This window comes from Crinia signifera, chromosome 1 (genome assembly GCF_055691185.1).
Source record: "Crinia signifera chromosome 1, ASM5569118v1, whole genome shotgun sequence".
Taxonomy (NCBI): domain Eukaryota; kingdom Metazoa; phylum Chordata; class Amphibia; order Anura; family Myobatrachidae; genus Crinia; species Crinia signifera.
The window spans coordinates 156,147,085-156,171,029 of NC_139217.1; the positions used below are offsets into that span (position 1 = coordinate 156,147,085).

Genomic DNA, 23,945 nt, shown 5'->3' on the forward strand with positions numbered 1-23,945 from the left:
CCTACTAAAGTCTGATTGATTTAATTCATTCATTTTTAAACCTCATAATCGCTGCACTGTATTTTTGTTTATTATATCTATTTGTAGCTTTGCATTTCCTTGTCTTACATACATGTGATATACTACCCCATTGTGGCAATAGCTGAGCCTATTAATCTGAGTTGCCGAGTTAAAGGAAACATTATTATAGAACATTCAACACAGTTTATGTGCAAATGGAATCCATTTGCAGTACAACATACATAAATTGCCTGCTGGAGTCGCATACTAGCCGATTTAAATACTGCAAATACCATAATATGTTGTGTATTATATTACTTCTTGCATTACTTGTGAATCCGGCTTAGATTTACTGTTGCCAAAGGCAATAGGTTCGCGTTGTTCTAGAAGTATCAACAATTATTTTTCTCACTGTTGCATGTATGTTGGTTCCATTTCTAAACAAGCACCTAATAGTTATAATATTGGAATGTATCGGAAGATGGGCATGGGTTGGGAGGGGGTAGCGCAATAGTATAGCGTGTGCTGTATTCCCTGAATATACATCATTTAGTATAGTAAAAGTAAAGTCAAATCATTTTTTGGGCGGGAAATTATGAAATGGCAGGTTTCATAAAGCATACAAAATATATCACATGTACACTGAAAGAAGAGTGTATAATTATACTGAAGACATTGTATAATAGAAGAAAACAGTATATCACTTCTAATTTGTAAACTTCAAGAGTCCCACATGTCTAAGGTGGGTATTGAATGGGGTATATTCAGTGCGGGGGGGAGAGTGGCTGATGGCGAGCAGTTCCGATATCTAGCTGTCAAAGTATTCAATGACCCCTCACTGCTCCCTGAGGGGAGGTGGAAATGGCTCACCGCTCTAGGCAGTCAGCTCACTGCATTTGCAGCATTCCTCGCTGTTCTGGGGAATCGTCGCCACCCTTTGACGGCGAGGATTTCCCTGGAACATAGAATACGGCGATGGGGCTGGATGGCAAGGATGGCTTTTCCTTGCAAAAAAGACATTGCCGTACAAACCTCCTCACCGCTGCTCGTCCCCTGCATTGAATACCACCCAATGTTTGCCTGTATTTCTGACAGGCAGAAATATTGGCAAACAACTATTCAATATGGCCGCAAACACGCACCCTCGTAATGGTGGCACTCATGGTAAATATCCAAAGAAGGCTTTAAGACCACCTAGCAACATCAGGAGTCCTCTGTGGACAACTAAAATCCCAGCACTATCCTGATTGAAGCCGTTGCACATATTCATAATGGTCCTTGTTTTCTGCAGGATATTAGGTTTCATATCTCCTTGATATTAATGAAAATGTGGCTGGTATTTGCCATAATTTTCCTGTCTGGTGAGGTCCTGCAAGTAGAACTAGAACTGATTTGCTGGCAGTCTACCAGCAGTGCATTGCTGGCTAGTGCACATGTGTTGAGGGATGTCTACACACGGCGGAGATACAGCAAAGCCTGGAATACTTTAGTGGGTCACAAATGCCGTAAATGACCATACCACTAATGCAGGGGTGGGCAATGAGCGGATCTCCAGCGGTTGCTGAACTACACATCGCAGCAGGCCTTGCATCATTTTCAGCATGGCCAAATAGCAAAAGCAAAGCAAGGCATGCTGGGATGTGTAGTTCATCAACAGTTGGAGGGCCGCTTATTGCCCAGCCCTGCAATAATGTAATCTATAGATCGTATAAGCTGTACAGTCCCCAACAGCCATAAGCTTGGCTAAATACAGAACGGAAGTTATAACCACTTTAGTGAGTGCTGAAGGGGCTTTGATTAGAGATGTGCAGTGTAGTGAGCCATGTGCTGGAGTATATAATTGCACTGGGTTCTAGTTCAGTTTGTGTGTTAATCACTCACTATTTAAGAAAGCTAGTTTTGGTACATGTGTTGAACCTTTTTACAGGGTCAATATTATATAAAATAGAGGGAAAAAAGGTTATTAAATAATATAGGGCAAATGTAAAGGTTTTCAGTATGTTGTATGCTTAGGGGTATTCCATCTCTCGCCACTATTCCCGACGAGGAAAATCTTATGTAGGGTACACACCAGGACGACCACCGTCGTTCACGACCGATAGACGACCATGGAACGATTTCCCTTGGACTTCCCGGGAGCTCCCAGGCAGTCCCCAGCAAACGATTAGCAAAAATTGTGGGTTTTTTTGCGGAACGATCTAGATCCGATCCCGATGTGCCCGCGATGGTCGTTAAGACGGTCGGATCGCTGGTTTTTGTTTTTTTTGCAAGAACACATGCGACCGTCGTCAGATGGGCCTTTGAAATTGTAATGAAGGGGCTGGACTAGCAGAGGGGGAGGACTAGCAGAGGGGGATAGGAATAGCAGCAGCCATTTTAAACCAGTGTATTTCTGCTTTGTTACTAGTGAGGCTTGGTTTATACCTGCTGGACATAGCTATTTACACATTACTTTGTTTTGCCTGCCATTACAAAGTGTCTTTTAACCCTGCACTATGGAGAATGCAGTGATGGGTAGTCACCAGCAACAGTACCTGCTCTATTATGCAGTTTTGAAGCTCAGGCGTCAGAGAGCCCAGCGCAGGAGAGAAAGATCATGCTGGACAAAGCAGTGGCTACTTCAGCGTCAGACTCGTTCGCACATGCCACTGCTCAGGGACATCAGGGAGAATAACCCAGACGATTTTCGTAACTTCTTGAGGATGGATGATGCCACATTCCAGGAATTGCTGCGTCTGGTGACTCCCCACATCGAGAAGCAGGATACCAAGTATCGCATGGCTATCCCTGCTGAGGAACGGCTGGTGGTGACCCTGAGGTTTCTGGCGACAGGACGGTCTCTTGCTGACCTAAAGTTTGGATCCCTCATCTCCCCGCAAGCTTTGGGCCTCATCATCCCGGAGACCTGCAAAGCCATTGTGAAGGTGCTGCAGTACCAGTATTGCAAGGTAAGGATGAAATATACACTGTACACTTTATTGTGCAAACAAAATATTTTTATTTATAATTTAGGCCTAGGACAGAAACAGGTTTTTTAGGCCTTTCATGGTTAAAACATGTAAAATAGTAAATAGATTGTGTCAACACAAATATATTATAATACCATATATAAAAGATATTGTACAAAAACACACACTATATATAAAGATTTAAGTATGTATGACCCAGTTTAAACTTTCCCAATAAGTACGGGCTACTGTGTGGCAGAGGATGTCTGCCGCAGATAAGTAAAGGCTGCGGCCCACATGGCGCATGGCGCAGATGCAATGGTCCCGGCCCCATTGATGTGCGCCATACGCCATGTGAGCAGTGGCCATCACATACCTGCAGCTGAGACCATGTCTGCCGCACAGTACCCCATACTATTGGCAAAGAAAAAAGGGCAATAAATGGAGTTTGCTATCCAGATTGAGGAGAATCCTGTTCTCCCTCTGGTAATGCAGGTACAGGTAGCAGCATATAAATAAACAAAAAAAACACACTCTGGTAACTTCTGGAACATGCCCTTACAACAGTAGGGATAAGGTACTGTGCGGCAGAGGATGTCTGCTGCAGATATGTAAAGGCTGCGGCCCACATGGCGCATGGCGCAGATGCAATGGTCCCGGCCCCATTGATGTGCGCCATACGCCATGTGAGCAGTGGCCATCACATACCTGCAGCTGAGACCATGTCTGCCGCACAGTACCCCATACTATTGGCAAAGAAAAAAGGGCAATAAATGGAGTTTGCTATCCAGATTGAGGAGAATCCTGTTCTCCCTCTGGTAATGCAGGTACAGGTAGCAGCATATAAATAAACAAAAAAAACACACTCTGGTAACTTCTGGAACATGCCCTTACAACAGTAGGGATAAGGTACTGTGCGGCAGAGGATGTCTGCTGCAGATATGTAAAGGCTGCGGCCCACATGGCGCATGGCGCAGATGCAATGGTCCCGGCCCCATTGATGTGCGCCATACGCCATGTGAGCAGTGGCCATCACATACCTGCAGCTGAGACCATGTCTGCCGCACAGTACCCCATACTATTGGCAAAGAAAAAAGGGCAATAAATGGAGTTTGCTATCCAGATTGAGGAGAATCCTGTTCTCCCTCTGGTAATGCAGGTACAGGTAGCAGCATATAAATAAACAAAAATACACACTGTGGCCCTTGTGTGGCAGAGGATGTCTGCTGCAGATATGTAAAGGCTGCGGCCCACATGGCGCATGGCGCAGATGCAATGGTCCCGGCCCCATTGATGTGCGCCATACGCCATGTGAGCAGTGGCCATCACATACCTGCAGCTGAGACCATGTCGATGGTAAATGATAAAGTAGCCTATTTTTTAAGACAGATCCTCAAAAACAGGACACTCTGGATCTTCTATCAGTAAAGAACTGTAGAATTGACGGTACTGGGGGGGTTGAGAAGGCTGTGTAGGTGTTGACTGGGTATGTGTTGCAATTGTGCTCGACTGGCCTGCTACGGTGGCAGGCGGAGTAGGCACTGGTGATTCTAATGACAGTGGTGTGTCTGGTGCACTACCAATGCCAACTATTTTAGTGCCACTGTTGAGATACCCTAAACTGCCATTATACACCAACTCCATGCATAACTTTTCAAAAGTAAGTTGCTGGTTAGGAGCCATGTTGCGAACACACTCTGCCACATAAGTGAAGTAGTTGTCATGTTTGTCCGGGTTTCTTTGCAGGACTTGATGTGCCCGCATCATAAATTCTTCATGTGCCGCTGCTTCTCCTTTTTTTCCTTTGCCACGCATTTTTTTGGCACGGGGGAGTGGTGGAGTGGGTTCCAGGGTGGGTGGCGGAGTGCGTGCCGGAGTAGGAACTTCGTTCGATGTGCATGCATTCTCAGATAGGACAGATAGGTCTGGGGTTGCAGGTGGGTAGTCACCAAGCTGTAAAAAAATTGAACATGTTTACTAATCAATTCTATTTACTTCTAATTTCAGTTCCCTACCAGCGTGAATGAATGGAAAGTCATCGCAGAGGAGTTTGAACAGCGATGGAACTTCCCAAATTGCGGTGGAGCCATTGATGGCAAACATGTCCGCATAGCCCAGCCTATCAATAGTGGTTCCTACTATTTTAATTACAAGGGCTATTTTAGCATTGTACTAATGGCTGTTGTTAATGCGAACTATGAGTTTATCTTCCTGGATGTAGGAAGGAATGGCCGTGCATCGGATGGTGGCACTTTCAAGGACACAAAGTTCTACGAAAGGCTCATAGCGAACACCCTTCACTTGCCGTCTGTCCAGGAAACTAAACAGGGGCTTAACTTTGTTTTTGTGGCTGACGAGGCTTTTGGCCTGCACGAGCATGTCATGAAGCCATATGCGCAAAGGGGGTTGAACCATGACAAAAGGATCTTTAACTACAGGCTATCCAGGGCACGGCGTGTTGTGGAAAATGCTTTTGGCATCCTGGCAAGCCGGTTTCGCATTTTCCACACTGCCATTAACCTGAGGGTGGACAAAATTGACTGGGTTGTCACGGCGTGCTGTGTCCTGCACAATTTGCTCCGCAGAAAAGCCACACAGCAAAGGGCTACAGGCACAGCACTCCAAGAAGACCAAGAACTGCCAGAGGAGGTAGTGCAGATATCCTCCTTGCAAACCCCAACACAACACTACACAGGGAGTGCACGAGCCAAACAGGTGAGGGAACAGTACATGGCCTACTTTAATGGGGAGGGCGCTGTGGATTGGCAGGAGGAATCAATTAGATAGCCAAAAAAATAGACTCACCGATGCAGACTGCGAATTCTCCTCCTCCTCCTGCGCCGTGACTTCTTGGTTTTCATGTTCTACCATAAGGACTACTCCTGTCCTCATCGACTCCTGGCTGAGGGTGAATGTCAACCGGTCATAGTACCAGAGCGATGTTTGATACATCTCGTCGACTCCAGCACCAGACTTCTTTGCAGCCTCCACCTTCTTGTGTTCCTTTAAGAACACCGTGCGCAGATTCTGGATGCGTTTCCTCACCCATTCAACATTGGCCTCTGGGTGAAATGGAAGACTGTAGCGTGCCAAGTCCTCCAAGGCTTGGTTTCTTTTCATTTTGTTTGAATACTCCTTGGATTTTGTTCGCCACAGGCATTCGTGTGAACGATATTTTTCAATAAACCCTTCAAGAAACTCTTGTTCCTTTGCGTTGGACATTGGGACTGTAAAAAGATAAAACCATTTTAGTTGTTATAGTTATACCCATGTTTTGTTTCATATTTAAATTTTTATAGTTATAGTTACCAGTTTACCTAGTTCTTATGTTTTAAGTATTTAAAATGTTAATAAACTTTTATGAAAACCACTATACATTTTATTGTGCAGATTGCTATTCACACACACAGGTGAATGGGGCCTAGCAGAGAGGAGTGCATGGAATACTGCAATGGTGGACAATGGTTTATGTATATATATCTATATATACACAAACACACACACACAGGTGAATGGGGCCTAGCAGAGAGGAGTGCATGGAATACTGCAATGGTGGACAATGGTTTATGTATATATATCTATATATACACAAACACACACACACAGGTGAATGGGGCCTAGCAGAGAGGAGTGCATGGAATACTGCAATGGTGGACAATGGTTTATGTATATATATCTATATATACACAAACACACACACACACAGGTGAATGGGGCCTAGCAGAGAGGAGTGCATGGAATACTGCAATGGTGGACAATGGTTTATGTATATATATCTATATATACACAAACACACACACACACAGGTGAATGGGGCCTAGCAGAGAGGAGTGCATGGAATACTGCAATGGTGGACAATGGTTTATGTATATATATCTATATATACACAAACACACACACACACAGGTGAATGGGGCCTAGCAGAGAGGAGTGCTTGGAATACTGCAATGGTGGACATTGGTTATATGTATACACACACACATGGGGCCCACCCAAAAAAAACAGTGACATGGTCGGGTGCACGGTTGCCAAACCAGTGCTTTATACACACTATATACATTGGTGGCAACAGTGGGCATGCATAGAAGAGCATTGGGAGTGCAAACATACCAGGTTGTTGTTCTGGGAGATGAGACAAGAAGGAGAGTCCAACTGCTGCGCCAGCGCTGTTTGCTATGTGGAAAAACATGGCGCCGGGGGAGTGTTTAGGAAATGCCACTCAAATAGGCTGGATCAAACGACGGACGCACCGACGGACGGACGACGGAGGCGGCAAAAAACACTCACGATCTGCATACGATTGACGGTCGGACGGCCTGGGATTGACGGATCCTACCTGCAGCACGTAGGACCAAAGATGCGACCAAACGAGCGGCGTGAACGCGCATTGGATCGGAATCGGATCAAATAAATGTCAAAAACACACGATAGTACATACAATCTGCATACAACCGGTCGGAATTGGATCTAAATTGACAGAATCGGGCCCTAGTCGTCCTGGTGTGTACCCAGCATTACACTGTCTTTCCCCACAGCATTGAACAGGGATCTCTGCAGAATGGGCCCAACTTTAGAAGCAGTCGGGCCCGTTCTGCTGGGAACGGCCGTGGATTGTCGAGCTCCTGGCCACAGCTCAATGATCCACGGCTGTATTCACTGCTCTTTTTTGCCCCCCGGGCGATCGCATGCGATTTTATAGGATGTGATACCATTTACTTTACTATACACTTATATGAGATTGAGGCACTATCCACGCCACCCCCGAAGCGTGGCGGAACGGGTCCTCCCGACCTTTTCATACCCCCACTACCCACTTCGGCGTGGAGTTGATTTTATATAGTGTGGCGAGCGGACGCGGATTACGTTACATGTATTCCGCGTCCCCTCGTGGGGCGCTCTACGCTCGCCACGCTTCGGGCTTGGTGCGCTCGCCACACTATATCCAATCAACTCCACACCGACGTGGATAGTGGGGGTATGAAAAGGTCGGGAGGACTCGTTCCGCCACCCCCACGAGGCAAAAAAACAGCAGTGAATAAATTACATAGGAAAATCGTGCCGCGCGTAAAAAACATATGCTAATTGGGCACCGTGATAATACACAAGTACCAAGCTGGGTATACACTAGACCAGGCCTGGCCAACCTGCAGCTCTCCAGTTGTTGTTAAACTGCACATCCCAGCATGTCTCGCCACACTTTTAGCTTTCAGTATTAGTGAAACTGTGGAAAGGAGGCCTGCTGGGACTTGTAGTTTCATAACAGCTAGAGAGCCACAGGTTGGCCAGGCCTGAACTTGATGATCAGTATACCAAGCCAATCCAACGGGCCCCTCTACCAACTGGGAAATATAACTTTGAGATGATGGATATATGGGGGGTGACCGGGGGTGGACACTCTGGAGGCAATGCTCTAGAGATGTCTTCTTTCTACCCTGAAACATGGTTGACCAAAAGACATTACTAATGATGGCACGCATATCCGGCATACAAACTGTCCTTGTCATGCGCCATTGTGTCATTCCGATCCGCTCTATAAGACGACTTATCACCTAGTGTGCACCCAGCTTGAGCTGGCAAATTGGAGAGCTATAAAATAGATTATGATAAATCATTGGTAAGAGGTTGGTATGCATTTGGTCTGACTTAATTGAAGGGGAGACAATTAGAATTTTTTATTGTAAAATATTGGAATTCCTGGCCAAGTTTGTACTGTATTTTCACAAATGTAGGAAGACCATTAAAGGGGTAATGTAAATGTACTAAGCCTCTAAACATGAAAAGTGGGGAGCGTTGCCTAACTTTGCCATAACACCTAATCCGATTCTACTGTAGCTATCATTTATGCCTTTGATTTTTTCGGATGCAATATAGACGTATAGTTGCTATGGACAACAACAACACTTTTCAATTTTTTTTAGACGCTTTGCTAGTACCAGTAGGGAAATTAAAAACATAAAAATAGTTGTACATATATCATGTAAGCCACAATTCATAGTGGTTCAAACTGTCTAACGTCAATATTTTTTGGAAAACATTCAACATTCCTGTGTTCTTTATTAGACTTATTTCAGGACATTGGAAAACCATCTCATGAGGCAACTTTTTTTATATGATCAAATTTATGGACTTGTGTAAATAATTTTTGTCCATTTCATGTACATTGGGTAATCCAGACAGGTTAAAGAACACTCAGATCTGCATCCATAACTTGAAAATGAAAGGGTCAATTTACTTATTCCTAATCCCATTGTCTGTTCAGAAAAATAAAAATTTGATTAATCCCTCTTTAACCTTAATATTTGTATTACTTGTTAAATGATGTAGCGCCACTGAATCATGTCCCACCCTAGCATCTTATTCAAAGATGTGATAGAGTTTATTTAGCCAGGCAGCAGGAAAAGCTGTAAAGTCTGGTTTGCACATTGAAGTGCTACTTGGCTTTCCATGGTGTACCGGTTTTTCATTGTGTTCCTGCACTTCCCGGTGTGTGAAGCAGTCATTATATTCGTCCACTCTAAGCTTGAAAATCCATTTCAGTTACTCTACACAGGTGAACAATCTAAGCAGCGCCACTGGTTGCCCCCATTCAGCCCCGAGTTATTTTAATGTGCCTATTATTGGACATCATAGTTCCAAGATCCCATTTCTGGGTTTTCTGTCTGCAAACTACAGTTTCCCTCCACCTCAGTCTGTGCTCAGACCCCTCCCACATTCTGTGTTGATAGATCAAACATCTGCTTATAATTTCAACTCTACTGCTGCAGTTCACTGAATTTATTTAGCCAGGCTAAAACTACTTTATATAATCTGTTTGGGAGAAACCTGATGGAGTGGGTGGCATAAATATAGCGAACAGTACCAGATTACGCTTATTTATTCCTTGTTTTACAAAAAATAAAAAGACAAAGGTTCATGCTGTGATGAAAACCATAATTACAGTTTGTTTCTGCTACTAATTCGAAGATGTTCTAGTTTGTTAAATGAAGTAACTCCTTATGAATTTTCTGAAACTGTCTTGACAGAGTTAGTAGTTACCATGACAACCAGAGTGTTCAGCTCAAGGCTTTTTATTCCATATATTTAGCATCACTGAAACACAGCTGAGAGGTTTTCCAAAAATAACTGGGTACTTTAGAACGTGTGCTATGTAGGTGTATCTTATCAGATTATCACATATGAAAATATATTTCATGTATTTCTAAAAAAAAAAAAAAAAAGCATAGAAGCTTTAAAACTTGGATTCATCATGGAACAATAAGAAAATATTTTTAGTAGAGCTATTAGTCAAACTTGTGACTGAAGCATTTTACAACCAATATATTCAAAAAACGTGCGCAAATCCCCTTGTTTTTCAAGCAGTATTACATGTAATAAAATGCAGAATGTTTAGATCAGGGGTGGCCAAACCTGTCCTCAAGATCTACCAACGGTGCATGTTTTCCACCCAACCTGTGGATCTATAGTAGGAATGAATGCAGCAGGTTTGAAAGTGACCGTTAGTATTGACTACAGCTGTGCACCAGCTAGGTCAGTGGTTCCCAACCCTGGTCCTCAAGTACCCCCAACAGTGCATGTTTTGCAGGTCTCCACACAGAATCACAAGTGATATAATTAGCTCCACCTGTGGATCTTTTAAAATGTGCCTGAATAATCTGTGCACCTGCTGGGTGACCTGGAAAACGTGCACTGTTGGGGGTACTTGAGGACCAGGGTTGGAAACTACTGAGCTAGGTGATCTGGAAAACATGGACCGTTGGCAGATCTTGAGGACCGGTTTGACCACCCCTGGGTTAGATCGTGTAGCAAGTGTATACAAAACACTGGTTCGCACAGAGAGCTTAGCACACATTGCTACATGTTTTTGGACAATCTAGACACCAGGAAGTTCAAGGGAAATTGCCTGGCCTACATGGCTCAGCACAGATCACTAAGCACACATCGCCTTGTGTGTATGCCTCTTAGGTAAATGTTTCATAATTCTGGTTTGCCTGAACTAAAACGACATCTCATTTATATATATATATATATAATGTGAGCATTACATTTTCAGAAAAAAAAATGTATGCGATTTATATGACATGAACTTGTGGACTGTTCTATGCATGGCTTTTTGGTACAGTTTTTTGGAAAATAAAACTGTAACCATCTACGTTTTGCGGTGCAATGTAATAATAAGCAAATGTTCCACTTGCCATGATTATGGGAATGCTGTTCTATTTTAAACTGTAGTTGAGCATCTCAACTTTGTGTAGTCTGAAGTGCCACTCCTTATAAATAGCTGCTGATTTCTAGGGTATCGCCAGGAAATCTGGCTCTGTATAGTGTATCATAAAAGATATTGCAACACGCATACTGAAAGAGCAAATAATTTTACAAATGAAAGGTTCCAAGATCAGACTAAGTGAATTCTATAAATTGGCAAGAACATATCTGAAATCCACTTCATGGTACTCAGGATGCATAATACAGACTATGCTTTTGAGTTTATATAAAGCCAAACAAGCATGAGTGCATTTGATTCAGAAAGATACTGATAAAAACTTTGTATTTGTAAGTAACCGCATACAAATTGTCGGTACTTGTGTACTAGCACCCATTGCATCGCAGACCATACGGCATGCGATGTTATGCGATGGCAGGCCATGTTATACAATGGCAGGCCATGTTATACAATTTTAAATAGTAAACCATCGCCTTGTATGGCATTGTATGCCATTGTATCGCATATACAATGCTATGCGATTATTAAATTGTATAAGCACCCTAATGGGTTTTTCAATGTTAAAAGTGGCCCCAATAGTGGGGGTATGAAAAGGTCGGAGGACGCGTACCGCTGCGCTCGCCACGCTTTGGGTGGCGTTCATAGTGGGGGTGCATTTAACATTGTAAGCCCCCATTAGGGTGCTTATACAATTAAAAATCGTATAGGGGGCTTATACAATTTAAAATAGCATCGGGTGTATGGCATGCGATGCGATTATACGTCGTACGAGTTAATATCGTGGGCGCCGTGCTAATACACAAACACCAAATTGTCTTTTAGTAGTTGTATTTTTTTTATAGTAAGTGATCCATTTTTTTTTCCTTTTTCCTACATCTTTTTTTTTTTTAACAGCAGCTATGCAGCCCTCAGAACGTGAATTGCAGGGATCTAGAAGGTCGCCATTCAACCCCATTACACTTTGCAGCTGGCTATAACCGGGTCTCTGTTGTGGAGTATCTGCTACACCATGGTGCTGATGTGCATGCCAAAGATAAGGGGTAGGGAACTATATATTAAGGTTCTTTTGACATTTGGAAAATAATTAACTATAAATGGAGAATTATTTATTCTATGTTAATTATCTAAGGGCTAGATTCTCTAAGCTTCAGAAGTGATGAAATGGAGAGTGATAAACAGCCAGCCAATCAGCTCCTACCTGCCATGTCACAGACTGTGTTTGAAAAAATGTCAGACAGGAGCTGATTGGCTGGCTGTTTATCACTCTCCATTTTTTCACTTTTGAAGCTTAGAGAATCTGGCCCTCAATGTGATGCAGTAGTATTGAAAACTGAGTTGATACCATTAATTTTTCTTTCTCAATCGTACTGTATATGAGATACTTTAGTCTGTAGTATAAAATGCTGATCACGGGTACTAGTCATGGATATGTAAACAAGTAGTAGACAGTGTTGCTCCATGAGTACTCCTCTAATTTTTTGGTAATTGTTTAGTTTCACGGCGGCAGCATGGCCGCGCGTCTGAGTCCCATTGCGGGGCTCGGTGGCTCGCCACACTATTTAAAATCAACTCCATGCCAACGTGGATAGTGGAGGTATGAACTATCCACGTTGGCATGGAGTTTATTTTAGAAAGTTTGGCGAGCGCCAAACCCAGAAGTAGTGCGCGGCCATGCTGCCCCGCCGTGAAACTAAACAAGTACCAATTTTTTTATTATTATTATTTATATCGCAGCGCTGCCTTATTGGTTTTAGTTTAAGTGTATTTGGTACTTGTGTAGTATCACGGCTCCCACGATGTGCATCGTATATGAAAAAATCGATGGCATGCGATGCCATTTTTCACAGAAATCATTGACGTGTTAAAATCATGTTGAATGCACCCCAAAGGGCATTTGTTACTGTAGCACCCCCACTATGAACGCCAACCCGAAGCGTGGCGAGCGGTGGCGGTACGCGTCCTACGACCTTTTCATACCCCCACTATCCACGTCGGCATGGAGTTGAGAATAGAAAGTGTGGCGAGCGCACCGAGCCCGAAGCGTGGCGAGGGGACGCGGATACCTTCACAGGTATCCGCGTCCCCTCACGGGGCTCGCCACGCTTCGGGCTCGGTGGCTCGCTGCGCTCGCCACACTTTCTATTATCAACTCCACGCTGACGTGGATAGTGGGGTTATGAAAAAATTGTAGGATGCGTACCGCGGGCTCGCTGCGCTCGCCACGCTTCGGGTTGGCGTTGATAGTGTGGGTGGTACAGTGTGAGAAAAGACATTTGGGGTGCATTTAACATATTTGCTACTAATTGTGATCAAAATCGCATTGCATCGCATGGCATGCGATTTTTACTACAAATTAATAAAAAAAAACACTACATATGGCATGCGATGGGAGCCGTGATAGTATACAAGTACCGTGTATTTTTTTAAACACAGTTTGTTATTAGGCTAGTAACTTCTCTTACCTTATCTGGGTAATAGACTATATTCGTATAATTTATATGTTATGGTTCATCCACAATAGTACTATTTACTGTAGTGCTGTAATTTTTGTTTTTAGTCCTGAATCTCTGGCCGCTTGTACCTTTTTTTTAAATTAATGTACTCCTATGCAATGACCTGCTGTAACAAAAGCTTTCCAGGTTTATTAACCCTTTGAGTGCAAAGAGAATTTGTCAAAATTGGTGTGAAAATTGCTAAGCAAACATATTTTTATTAATCATAATGACCTGTAATTTTTAACTTATGTAGGAAATCTAATCTTTTTTACACCACATTTTTTTTATTTGACTTCATATAACCAATGAGCAACCCTGGCATTTTTATTAAATGTTTTGCACATCTCTCAGAGATGTTGGCATTTTTAGACGATATTTTGATGTTGGCACTCAAAGGGTTAATGTTCTATTTGTATGATCAGGTATTTCAGGGAAACTGTCTGACCAATGGGAAAGGCACACAAAAAAAAAAAAATCAGTGGGGGCGGGGGAGGATTGGAAAACATTTCCTTTATTTATTAACTTTTTTTGTGTAGTGCCTGCATACTCCATAGCACTTTATTAGGATTAGTGTAAGCAATTTTATATAAAAAAAATACTTGCAGCAAAACTTTTTATTGTGTTTTAATGCAAGTAACCAGTTATTGCTGTCACTAATTGTTTTATTTAATTGGTCAGTGGTTTAGTTCCTCTACACAATGCCTGTTCCTATGGACACTACGAGGTAGCAGAGCTATTGGTGAGGCATGGGGCTTCTGTGAACGTCGCAGACCTCTGGAAATTTACCCCCTTACACGAAGCTGCTGCTAAAGGAAAATATGAGATTTGCAAACTACTACTGAAGGTAAGACACTAAAATAGTTTATTGAGGCTTCTGTTAAAGTTCATTAGCAATAGCTTTTTACGTCTTTCACTGATATTTGTTGGAAAATCATTCCAAATGCAAAAAGTCTAAAAGGTTATTGGAAGCATATACTTCCCTGTAATGTTTTAATGGCAGGAAATGTAGCATGCTTCACGTTTCCTCTTCAGGCGTTTTTAAAGGGCAGCATTTATTTCTAATTAAAGGTTAAAATATGGACACGTTTTTACAATTTCCAAAATATTTTATTGTTCATAACCTGATCATTTTTTCACATTTAATATTTTGAAGTGTACCTAATAGATTTAGTAAAGATATAGTATTTTTGTTATTTTAGTTGGCTTTAGTCTGGTTTCTTTTGGTAGCTTATTAAAACTACCAATTGTAAAAAGTGTCTTACTGATGATATTTTTGTGTACCACACTCCATTAAATGTAGATTGCTTTATTTACCATACAAATGATGTATGGAATGCAAAATGTAATTGTGTTCTATATAATATATTCATTTTATGACAAAGGGGGTTATTTATCAAAGCTTCGCAAGAGATACAATTGTTATAATGACCCAACCAATCAGCTCATAACTGTCATTTTTCAAACGGGTAGATTCATTAAGCTCTGTGAAGTGATAAAGCGTATGGTTTTTATCACCGGCCAATTAGCTCTCCTACCTGTCATTTTTCAAACCAAGTCTGTAACTTCACAGTTAGGAGCTGATTGGCCGGTGATAAAAACCAGACACTTTATCACTTCACCGAGCTTATTAAATCTGCCCCACAGTCTGTAAAATGTATGGTAGAAGCTTTAGCTCACATGTTTATCTCTTTCCAACCTTTGATAAATACCCACATAGTATCTACTGTATACCTTGAAGGTCCCCTGCAATGTTAGGCACTCATTATGCAGATTATGCGCATTTCATAGATATTTAGTGCTTCCTAATATGTTGTACGCACAGCAAGTGGTGAAATACCAAACCTAAATGAACACTGTACTGCACTTTTACTGGTCGGTCTTCCCCAGCAGACCATGGTCACAAGTACTGACAAGGTTTAAGTAGAGGAGTGGCCCTGCAGACATTTTAAATTAAAAATATTTGTCATTGATGTTAAGCTATTTTGTGTTATTTTCCAGCATGGGGCTGATCCAACAAAGAAAAACAGGGATGGGAACACACCACTAGATCTGGTAAAAGATGGAGACACAGACATTCAAGATTTGCTACGAGGAGATGCAGCTTTGCTGGATGCAGCAAAAAAGGGCTGTTTAGCCAGAGTGCAGAAGCTTTGCACACAAGAAAACATCAACTGCAGGGACACCCAGGGTAGAAACTCCACACCCCTTCATCTAGCAGGTATGAATCTGCATAAACTTCATTTCATGCTTTTGTGTGTCTTTGTTTCTACTTCACATTTATGTTGTGATTATGTCAAAATATTATTTCCTACCCAGCCCACAGTGACTCTTATTGCGGTATGTGTTGCAGGTGGGTGGCATTGGGCAAACTAGCCCAGAGTTGGGTTGCGCAGCGTGCCCTCTGAAGTCACATCACACTGCACACAGACCTGGGTAGCCAAGTCCGAGCAGTCTGCTGCAGGTGCTCAGCGCTGCCCGACATCTAAAAAAAAAGTGCATTCCCTGACTAATCCCGGGATCCCCCTGATCCTGAGATTGGTCTCCCTTGTCCAGATCTCTCAAGTAATTACAAGTGAAATCACTTTTTTCGCTGAAGCTTCTATTGCACATTAGAGGCATATTTAAATGCTGACTACTAAGGCAATATTTTGTTCTATAGGGATTAAAGTAAAAGGATGCATAACATCAAAACATACAGATGTGTATTTATAGATCATTTACCATGTTTTCGTATTATACTATATTTTGTATCTTAAAGTGCAATTTTTGTAATCGATTAGATTTGGCCTATGTGACCTGTTCTGAAGTTTTTTCTACACCAGTGGTGTCAAACTTATGGCCCTCCAACTGTTGTGGAACTACACGTCCCAGCATGCCCTGCCACAGATTGTATATAATGGATTGCTAAAACTGTGGCAGGGCATGCTGGGACATGTAGTTTCACAACAGCTGGAGGGCCATGAGTTTGACACAACTAATCTACACATTTTCTGGCCAGTATTCAATGCCTCAGATTCGCCGTTTTTTTTCAGTGAATCTGGCAATTCGCTGGGTTTACGGCGAATTTTCTGTTAGAAAAAACAATTCTCCCTATTCAATGGAGGCAATTCGCCACAAATGAACAGTGAATGTCTGCCGATTCGCCGTAAATTATTCTCCACAATTCGCCTGTGATTTTCAATGGGGTTTTTAGTGGAATTCGCCGACAGTGTATTCAATGCTCAAATGGAGAACTGCTTTCTCCATTGATTTTCGCCATGATTCTCCGTTTAGCATTCGTCATCTTTTTTTGGTGAACTGTAATGTGATCTTTTAAATTAAAGCGTGTTTAATTTTTTTTTTTGGGTGTTAAAAAATCAGAATATTTTTCCTATGAAGGGGCATGCTATTTTTATTCATATACTTGCAGCACATGAATATATTTTTAATATATATATATATTTTTTTTTTTAAACAATATATTTTTTTTTTTTTTTTTTTTTTTACACATTCGCCAGCAGGGGGCCGGAGCCGCTCATTAATATTCATATATTCACTGCACACTGATCCCGATGATCGGGACCAGTGAGTGCAGCGGCTCCGACCCCAGCAGCACCCTGCAAGCCCTTCTGCTGGGGGTGAGGTGAGGGGACGGGAGGGGGGAGAGATATGCGGGGGACAAGCTGACAGGGACGGCTCCAGCAGTAGCAGACCTCTGACTCCGGCAGCCACAGCACGGTGATGTCAGCGCTGGGACTGCTTGAGCCGGAGGCTCTGCTGCTGCTGGACCTGTCCCCAGGCTGTGCGGAGGCTCCCGCCTGCATCAGCGCGACCCCCCCCCCCTGCCGCGACACCAGTCCCTCCCATCCCCCTGCAGACTCCAGACAGGCATGGAGCATCTGCACAGGGGGATTCGTCACTCTTGCCACTATTCGCCGTCAGGGGCAGCGAGCCCCTGACGCATTGAATAGTGTGGGCTGGCGTCTGGCAGCGAAGTGAAGGGGAGTGAAAAATCATGGTGAGCGCACTGCGAATCAAAAACAGGATTCGCTGCCATGCGCTCGCCATGGCATTGAATACTCCCCTCTATCTTCACTATTTTCCATTTCAATTTACTATTCGATTTCAATTCATTCTGTGTTCCTGATCCTTCAGGCAGGAGATTGAAATTGAATCGAATGCATCAGTGAACACATTAGATGTGCACGATCTACTATTACCTTGATGGCTAACCTTGACACTCCAGCTGTTGTTGAACTACACATCCCAGCATGCTATGCTTCAGTTTTGCTATTTGGCCATGCTAAATATGCTGCAGAGCATGCTGGGATGTGTAGTTCAACAACAGCTGGAGTGTCAAGGTTAGCCATCAAGGTACTATTAGATTTCCACTAGATAGTGTTGCCTGCCAAGACATTTTTTTCTACTTAATTTCCACTACCCAGGAGCGCGTGTTGGGTTGGAAGGCTAATAAAATGTTTGATTTAATTTTGCTTCTATAAGCAAAATCTAATTGAAAAATAGTGCATATCTCACAGTGTGTACCCTCTATTAGTCACATCGCTGATGCAGAGTATAGTTGCTCACACTGTACTAGAGACTCTAGGCTGCAACTTTAACCACAAGTTGTGGCTATTCAAATCTCCACCCTAGCAATACACCTGTGTTCCCCACAGTAGATTTATTTGGCATGAAGATGCACATTTTAAATTAAAAAATGATTGATTGGTTCAAGCAAGTCACCATGGACCTGAGGGGTGGTGTTTGATGCAACTGGCACTACAATATAATAGGAAACGCCCATTTCTATGCAACTAGTATTCCCTGTACTGTATACTAACTATTTGTAATTGCTTCTCTCCCCCATGTGCTACTCATTGTGCAGTATTCAATGCTGGTTTTTCGAAATGTGCAGCAAATCCTGTTAAGGATTCGCTGCACATTCGCAGGTTTGCGGAGGACTGGAGCACTCGCTGCCAGCCCTCCCTGTCACCCTATTCAACGTGTCAGGGGCAACGAGCCCCTGGGGGCAAATTTTAACCGTCGCAGGGAGCGGATGGACGGCGGCAGGCAGGGAGATGGAATCCTCCCTGCCTGCGCCGGACACTGAGGGGGTGAAAGAGGGCTTGCAGGGACACAGGAAGAGCCCCCCAAGAGCTGGCAGGGGGCTGGGATAAGGAGCCGCTGCACTCACTGGTCCCGATCCTGCGTATGTAATGATCGGGACCAGAATGCAGTGAATATATGAATATTAATGAGCGGCTCCTGGCTGGTGAAAGTGTAAAAAATAAAAAAAGTTTAATAAAATTAAATATATATTAATGTGCTTCAATCTCATGAATAAAAATAGCATGCCCCTTCACAGCAGAAAAAATCTGATATTTTTTTTTTTACACCAAAAAAAAAAAAAAAAACCTTTATTTTAAAAGATCACTTTCCAGTTCACCTTAAAAAGATGTCGAATGCACAATGGTGAATCATGGCAAAAATCAGGGAGAAAGCAATTCGCCATCCTAGCATTGAATACACTCTCGGCGAATCCCAGTGAAAACCCCATTGAAATACACCAGCGAATTGCGGCGAGCATGAACCGGAGAACTGGCTGGCATTCACTGTTCGCTTTTGGCGAACAGTGAACATTGAATAGGGTGAATCCCATATTTTCAGTGAAAAAAAATTCACCGCAAGGAGTGAAAACAGCCCGGTTCCCCGAAAAAACTGTGAATCGGGAGCATTGAATACTGGCCATTGTGTGTACCCTATATATTACCTTGGGTCCCCATTTTATCCTTAGTGGAATTTTTAGCTAATCTCCGACAACTAAAAACAACGTTATGTCCTTTCAAACACAGTTTCTATGGTTAACATGTTTATGTTTTATATCTCAATTTCTCGCAACTACATAGCACTTGGAAATATGTCTCATATTGGTTTATGTTTTTATTTTATTATACAATTGAGGATCCAAATAGGTCTTACTCTGCAGGCCTAATGCTTTCCATAACCACCTGTTAGGATTGCAGATATTTTGCTGTCGTCATTACTTTTATTGCATAAAGCATTTACTAGGTTTCTCTGGTACATCGGTTTACTACCTGGTGTGCGGTAGTTTATTTGTTGGGAAAATGTAGATATTGTGGTGTCCTGAAACACTTCTGTCATAGACGGTTTACAATATTTTCAGATTTGCATGTATACTTCTTATCATTCTTACTGCCATGCCAAATTGTTATTGCTGTATTTTATTCAAGTTATTTTTGGTGTCTTGACTGTATATCTGCTTTTATCTTTCATGTAATATTGATAACACCTTGTTAATTATCTGTTATTTGAGTTTCAGAACTAATCCTTTCCAAAAAAAATCCTTTTCTCTTTCAATGGTCCTGGTGACACAGCTCAACACTGGGATGTAGGAGGGTCCGAAGGAGCCAGGCACCTATCCTAAAGCTTTAGAGGGTAGGCTCCTCCCCTACTGCATCCCTGGACTCTTCAGTTCGTGTTAGGTGCCCACTGGAGTGGGTGCTATTCTAAAGGGCTGCAGGAGCAGCCGAAGAATTAGAGTAGTTAGGGGATTTTTATTATTTTATTAACTATTACCCTAGCTAGGTAGGCACAGTGTGAGGATTTTCATAGTGAATCCTCACACTGCTAGCGCAGCAGGAGCTGACAGAAGCGCGTCCTGTCAGCTCTCTGTGCACAGGGTAGACTCTGTCTGGTCTCCCTGTGCTGCGCTTACAGCCTCTATTAAGAGGCTGCCTGGGCTCCGGAGTAGCCTGAAACCGGCTCCACGTTTAGGTGGGGATCATGGGGGACAGGCGCTCCGTGATGGCGGCGGCCATTTTATGCGGAGCTTACACGCTGAGCTCCTGACTGAGAGGACAGCAGCGCTGTGACAGGCATGTTCCAAGTGGTCCCCATTTGAGGGGGAGATACTGGAACAAGGAAATCCTACCTAAGGAGCGGCTAGCTGGGGGTGGTTGGCGCCAAAAGGTCACGGACCCCGCAGCAGCAGGGACTTTGGTCTCTTCCTTCACTCTGACTTTGGCGCCTTTCAGAACGCTTGCAGCGGAGCTGAGCTGGCTTATTGATCCTGGCAGAGTGACTTGGATTTCCTGGGCATCGCTTCCCCGCAGTTGAAACCTACAGACAGCTAAGTGATTGGGTGCATTGACTTTGTATAAACGCTTGTACAATTGTTTGCACTGTGTATATTGAGATATATATATATACGCTTCACTTGCATCATGTCTGAGCATCAGGCTGTGGTTTTGGGGGGAGGGAGTCCTTAGTGCACTGAGCGCGTGCAATGTTTGCACACAAAAGTTTGTCCCTGAGCAGATGGCCAAGGGGGGCTTATGTATTACTTGCGCTGATGTGAGACCCATGGGCAGTGAACACCATAGGGGAGAGCAGAGTGAACCTGCGTGGGCCAGTGCCCTAGGCAGGTCGGTAAACGCTTTGGTGCAGCTTCTGGACAGGCAGAGTGATGTGCTGGTAGAATCACAGAGACCTATGCCATCATCTCAGCAGTCGTCTGGCTCCTTACCTCTTACCCAGGCAGATCCTGCACTTATTCAGGTGATGCAGGATACTGCTAAGGGGATCAACAGATTCAGTGAAATACTGGACAAAATGGATGAGGTTACAGGGACCCCTAAAAGGTCTTATGCTATGCCTAATGTGTTAGAGGAAGAGGAAGGAGAGTATACTGACACACCCTGGGACCAGGGTGATGATTTTGAAGAGACCTCTGCTGCTGGTATAGAGGATCTTATTGTGGCTGTAAAACAGGCGTTAAAACTGTCTGTTGAGGATAAGACCCCTGTTAAGGGTGTTTTTAAGCGACAGCGAAAGGAGGCTGTTACTTTTCCCTCAGATGAGGGGTTACAGGAACTATTGGAAGGGGCTTGGAAAACCCCAGATAAGAGGCTACAGATGCCTAAAAGATTCCTTAGTCTGTACCCCATGCCGGAGTCTCATTCTGAACTCTGGGAAAAGGTGCCTGTTGTGGATGCTTCTGTGGCACGCTTATCAAAAGCTACGGTATTACCTGTACAGGGTGGTGCAGCTTTTAAAGATGCTGTGGATAAAAAGCTAGAGGGAAACCTCAAGGCTATTTTTGAAGGGGTGGGGTTTACCCTGCGTCCCCTTATTGCTTCAGCCTGGGTCTCTAAGGCCATTATAGAGTGGGCTGGTGAGCTATGCACCATGCTGCAGGCTGACCACGGTGCTTTGCTGGTAGCAGAAAAGATTAAGGCCGCTGCAGAATATGCGGTGGAAGCAGAGGAGGAAGCTCTTAAAATGGCTACCAGAGTATCCACAGTCTCCATAAATGCCAGGAGGGTACTCTGGCTTAAGGCCTGGGAAGCGGACAATGAGTCCAAAAAGGCCTTAGAAATGTTAGCTTTCAAGGGAAAGTTACTTTTTGGTTCTGAGCTTGAGGAGATTATAAAACATGCCACAGGCGGCAAGAGTACGTTTCTGCCGGCCTCCTCAACAAAGCAGTCATCCAGATTTGCTGCTTTTAGGCCGTCCTTTCGGCCCTCCCCTAGAGGTGGTGCGTCCTTTCGGGGACAATCGTTCAGGGGAAAGTTCCAGAACTCCAGGGGCAAATCCCAAAGGTCCAAGTTTGGCTCTTTCAATAAGAAGCCTGCCTCTAAAGGAGAGGAAAAACCCTCCGCATGACTGCCAGGGGATCAGCCCGGCAGGGATAAAGGTGGGGGGGCGTCTTACACACTTCAGAGACGCTTGGGCTTCTCTAGACCAGGATACCTGGGTCTTAGAGATTATTACCCAGGGTTACAAAATCCCTTTCAGAGGGCGGCCTCCAAAGAGGTTCATCCCCACACCCATACCAAAGCAGGCGCTCCTGCGCACAGCTCTTATGAGAGCGGCTCATTCCCTTTTGGAAAAAGGGGTGGTAGTCCCGGTTCCCAGGGCAGAGTGGAAGAAAGGATTTTACTCCACGCTGTTCCTGGTGCCCAAACCAGACGGGTCTTTCAGACCAATACTAAATTTGAAGTCCTTAAATGTTCACCTTTGGGTAGACCATTTCAAAATGGAGTCTTTGAGAACTGTACTCCTGAGTCTGGACCAGGGAGAATTTCTGGCGTCCATGGATGTCCAGGACGCATATCTGCACGTTCCCATTCACCCGGAACATCAGATGCTGTTGAGATTTGCCATAGGAGACCTGCATTTACAGTTCCGGGCGTTACCCTTTGGCCTAGCAACCGCGCCAAGGGTATTTACAAAAATAATGTCTGTGATGGCGGCAGTGCTGAGGCTCAGGGGAATCACAGTAATACCCTATTTGGACGATCTCCTGTTCAAAGCAGAATCAGCAACACTGCTTCAAAGTCATTTAAAAGAGGCCATCAGTTTTTTGCAGGCTCACGGCTGGATTTTAAACTTACAAAAATCTCAGTTGGTACCATCACAGAGGATCCAGTTCTTGGGAGTCATACTGGATACCCATCTCCATCGGGTATTCCTCCCGGAGATAAAGGCCAGGGACCTGGTCAATCTAGTTCAGGAGATCCTCAGTGCTCCGAGCTTGTCAGTATGGAGGTGCCTCAAACTCCTGGGGAAAATGGTGGCGTCATTCGAAACGCTTCAATTTGCCAGGTTCCACTCTCGAGTATTCCAATGGAACATTTTGTCAGCCTGGTCAGGAAACACTTTGACCATGAAGACGGAGTTGATAGTGCTGTCCGCAGACACTCGGGACTCCTTGAAATGGTGGACAGAGGTAGATTCCCTTCAGTGGGGTCGGTCATTACAGACCTGGGACTGGTTGATAGTAACTACCGATGCCAGTCTCAGGGGCTGGGGGGCAGTAGCCCTGGATCTCAGGCTGCAGGGCCTGTGGACGGCAGAGGAATCAGCGTTGCCAATAAACATCTTGGAGCTGAGAGCTGTCTGGAAAGTGATTTCCTTGGCGGGAGACAGGTTAAGGAACTCCCCCTTGAGGATTCAGACCGACAATGCCACAGCTGTGGCGTATCTGAATCACCAGGGAGGTACTCGCAGCAGATTGGCCATGTGGGAGGTGTCCAGAATCTTTCTATGGGCGGAACAGAATGTTCCTGCAGTATCGGCTATATTCATTCCAGGAGTGGAGAATATAGAAGCAGACTTCCTGAGCAGGGAGGAGCTCAAGGAAGGAGAATGGAGCCTACACCCTCAGGTGTTTCACCAGATCACTGCAATGTGGGGAACTCCGGATTTGGACCTAATGGCATCCAGGTTCAACCATCAGGTGCCCAGGTTCTATGCCAGAACGAGAGATCCGCTAGCAGA

At 43.9% G+C, this 23,945-nt stretch overlaps 1 protein-coding gene across 2 annotated transcripts in view; it reads left to right on the forward strand.

The window, feature by feature from the left end:
* Positions 1-23,945, forward strand: part of TNKS (tankyrase) — a 210,897-nt gene that overhangs the window by 136,638 nt on the left and 50,314 nt on the right. Inside the window, exons 14-16 of one of the 2 annotated variants that reach the window (XM_083174989.1) lie at positions 12,064-12,209; positions 14,343-14,508; positions 15,663-15,882. In XM_083174989.1, coding sequence (XP_083031115.1) covers positions 12,064-12,209; positions 14,343-14,508; positions 15,663-15,882 — 532 coding nt within the window. The remainder of the gene's footprint in view (positions 1-12,063; positions 12,210-14,342; positions 14,509-15,662; positions 15,883-23,945) is intronic. The other variant, XM_083174993.1, reaches the window with a different exon arrangement.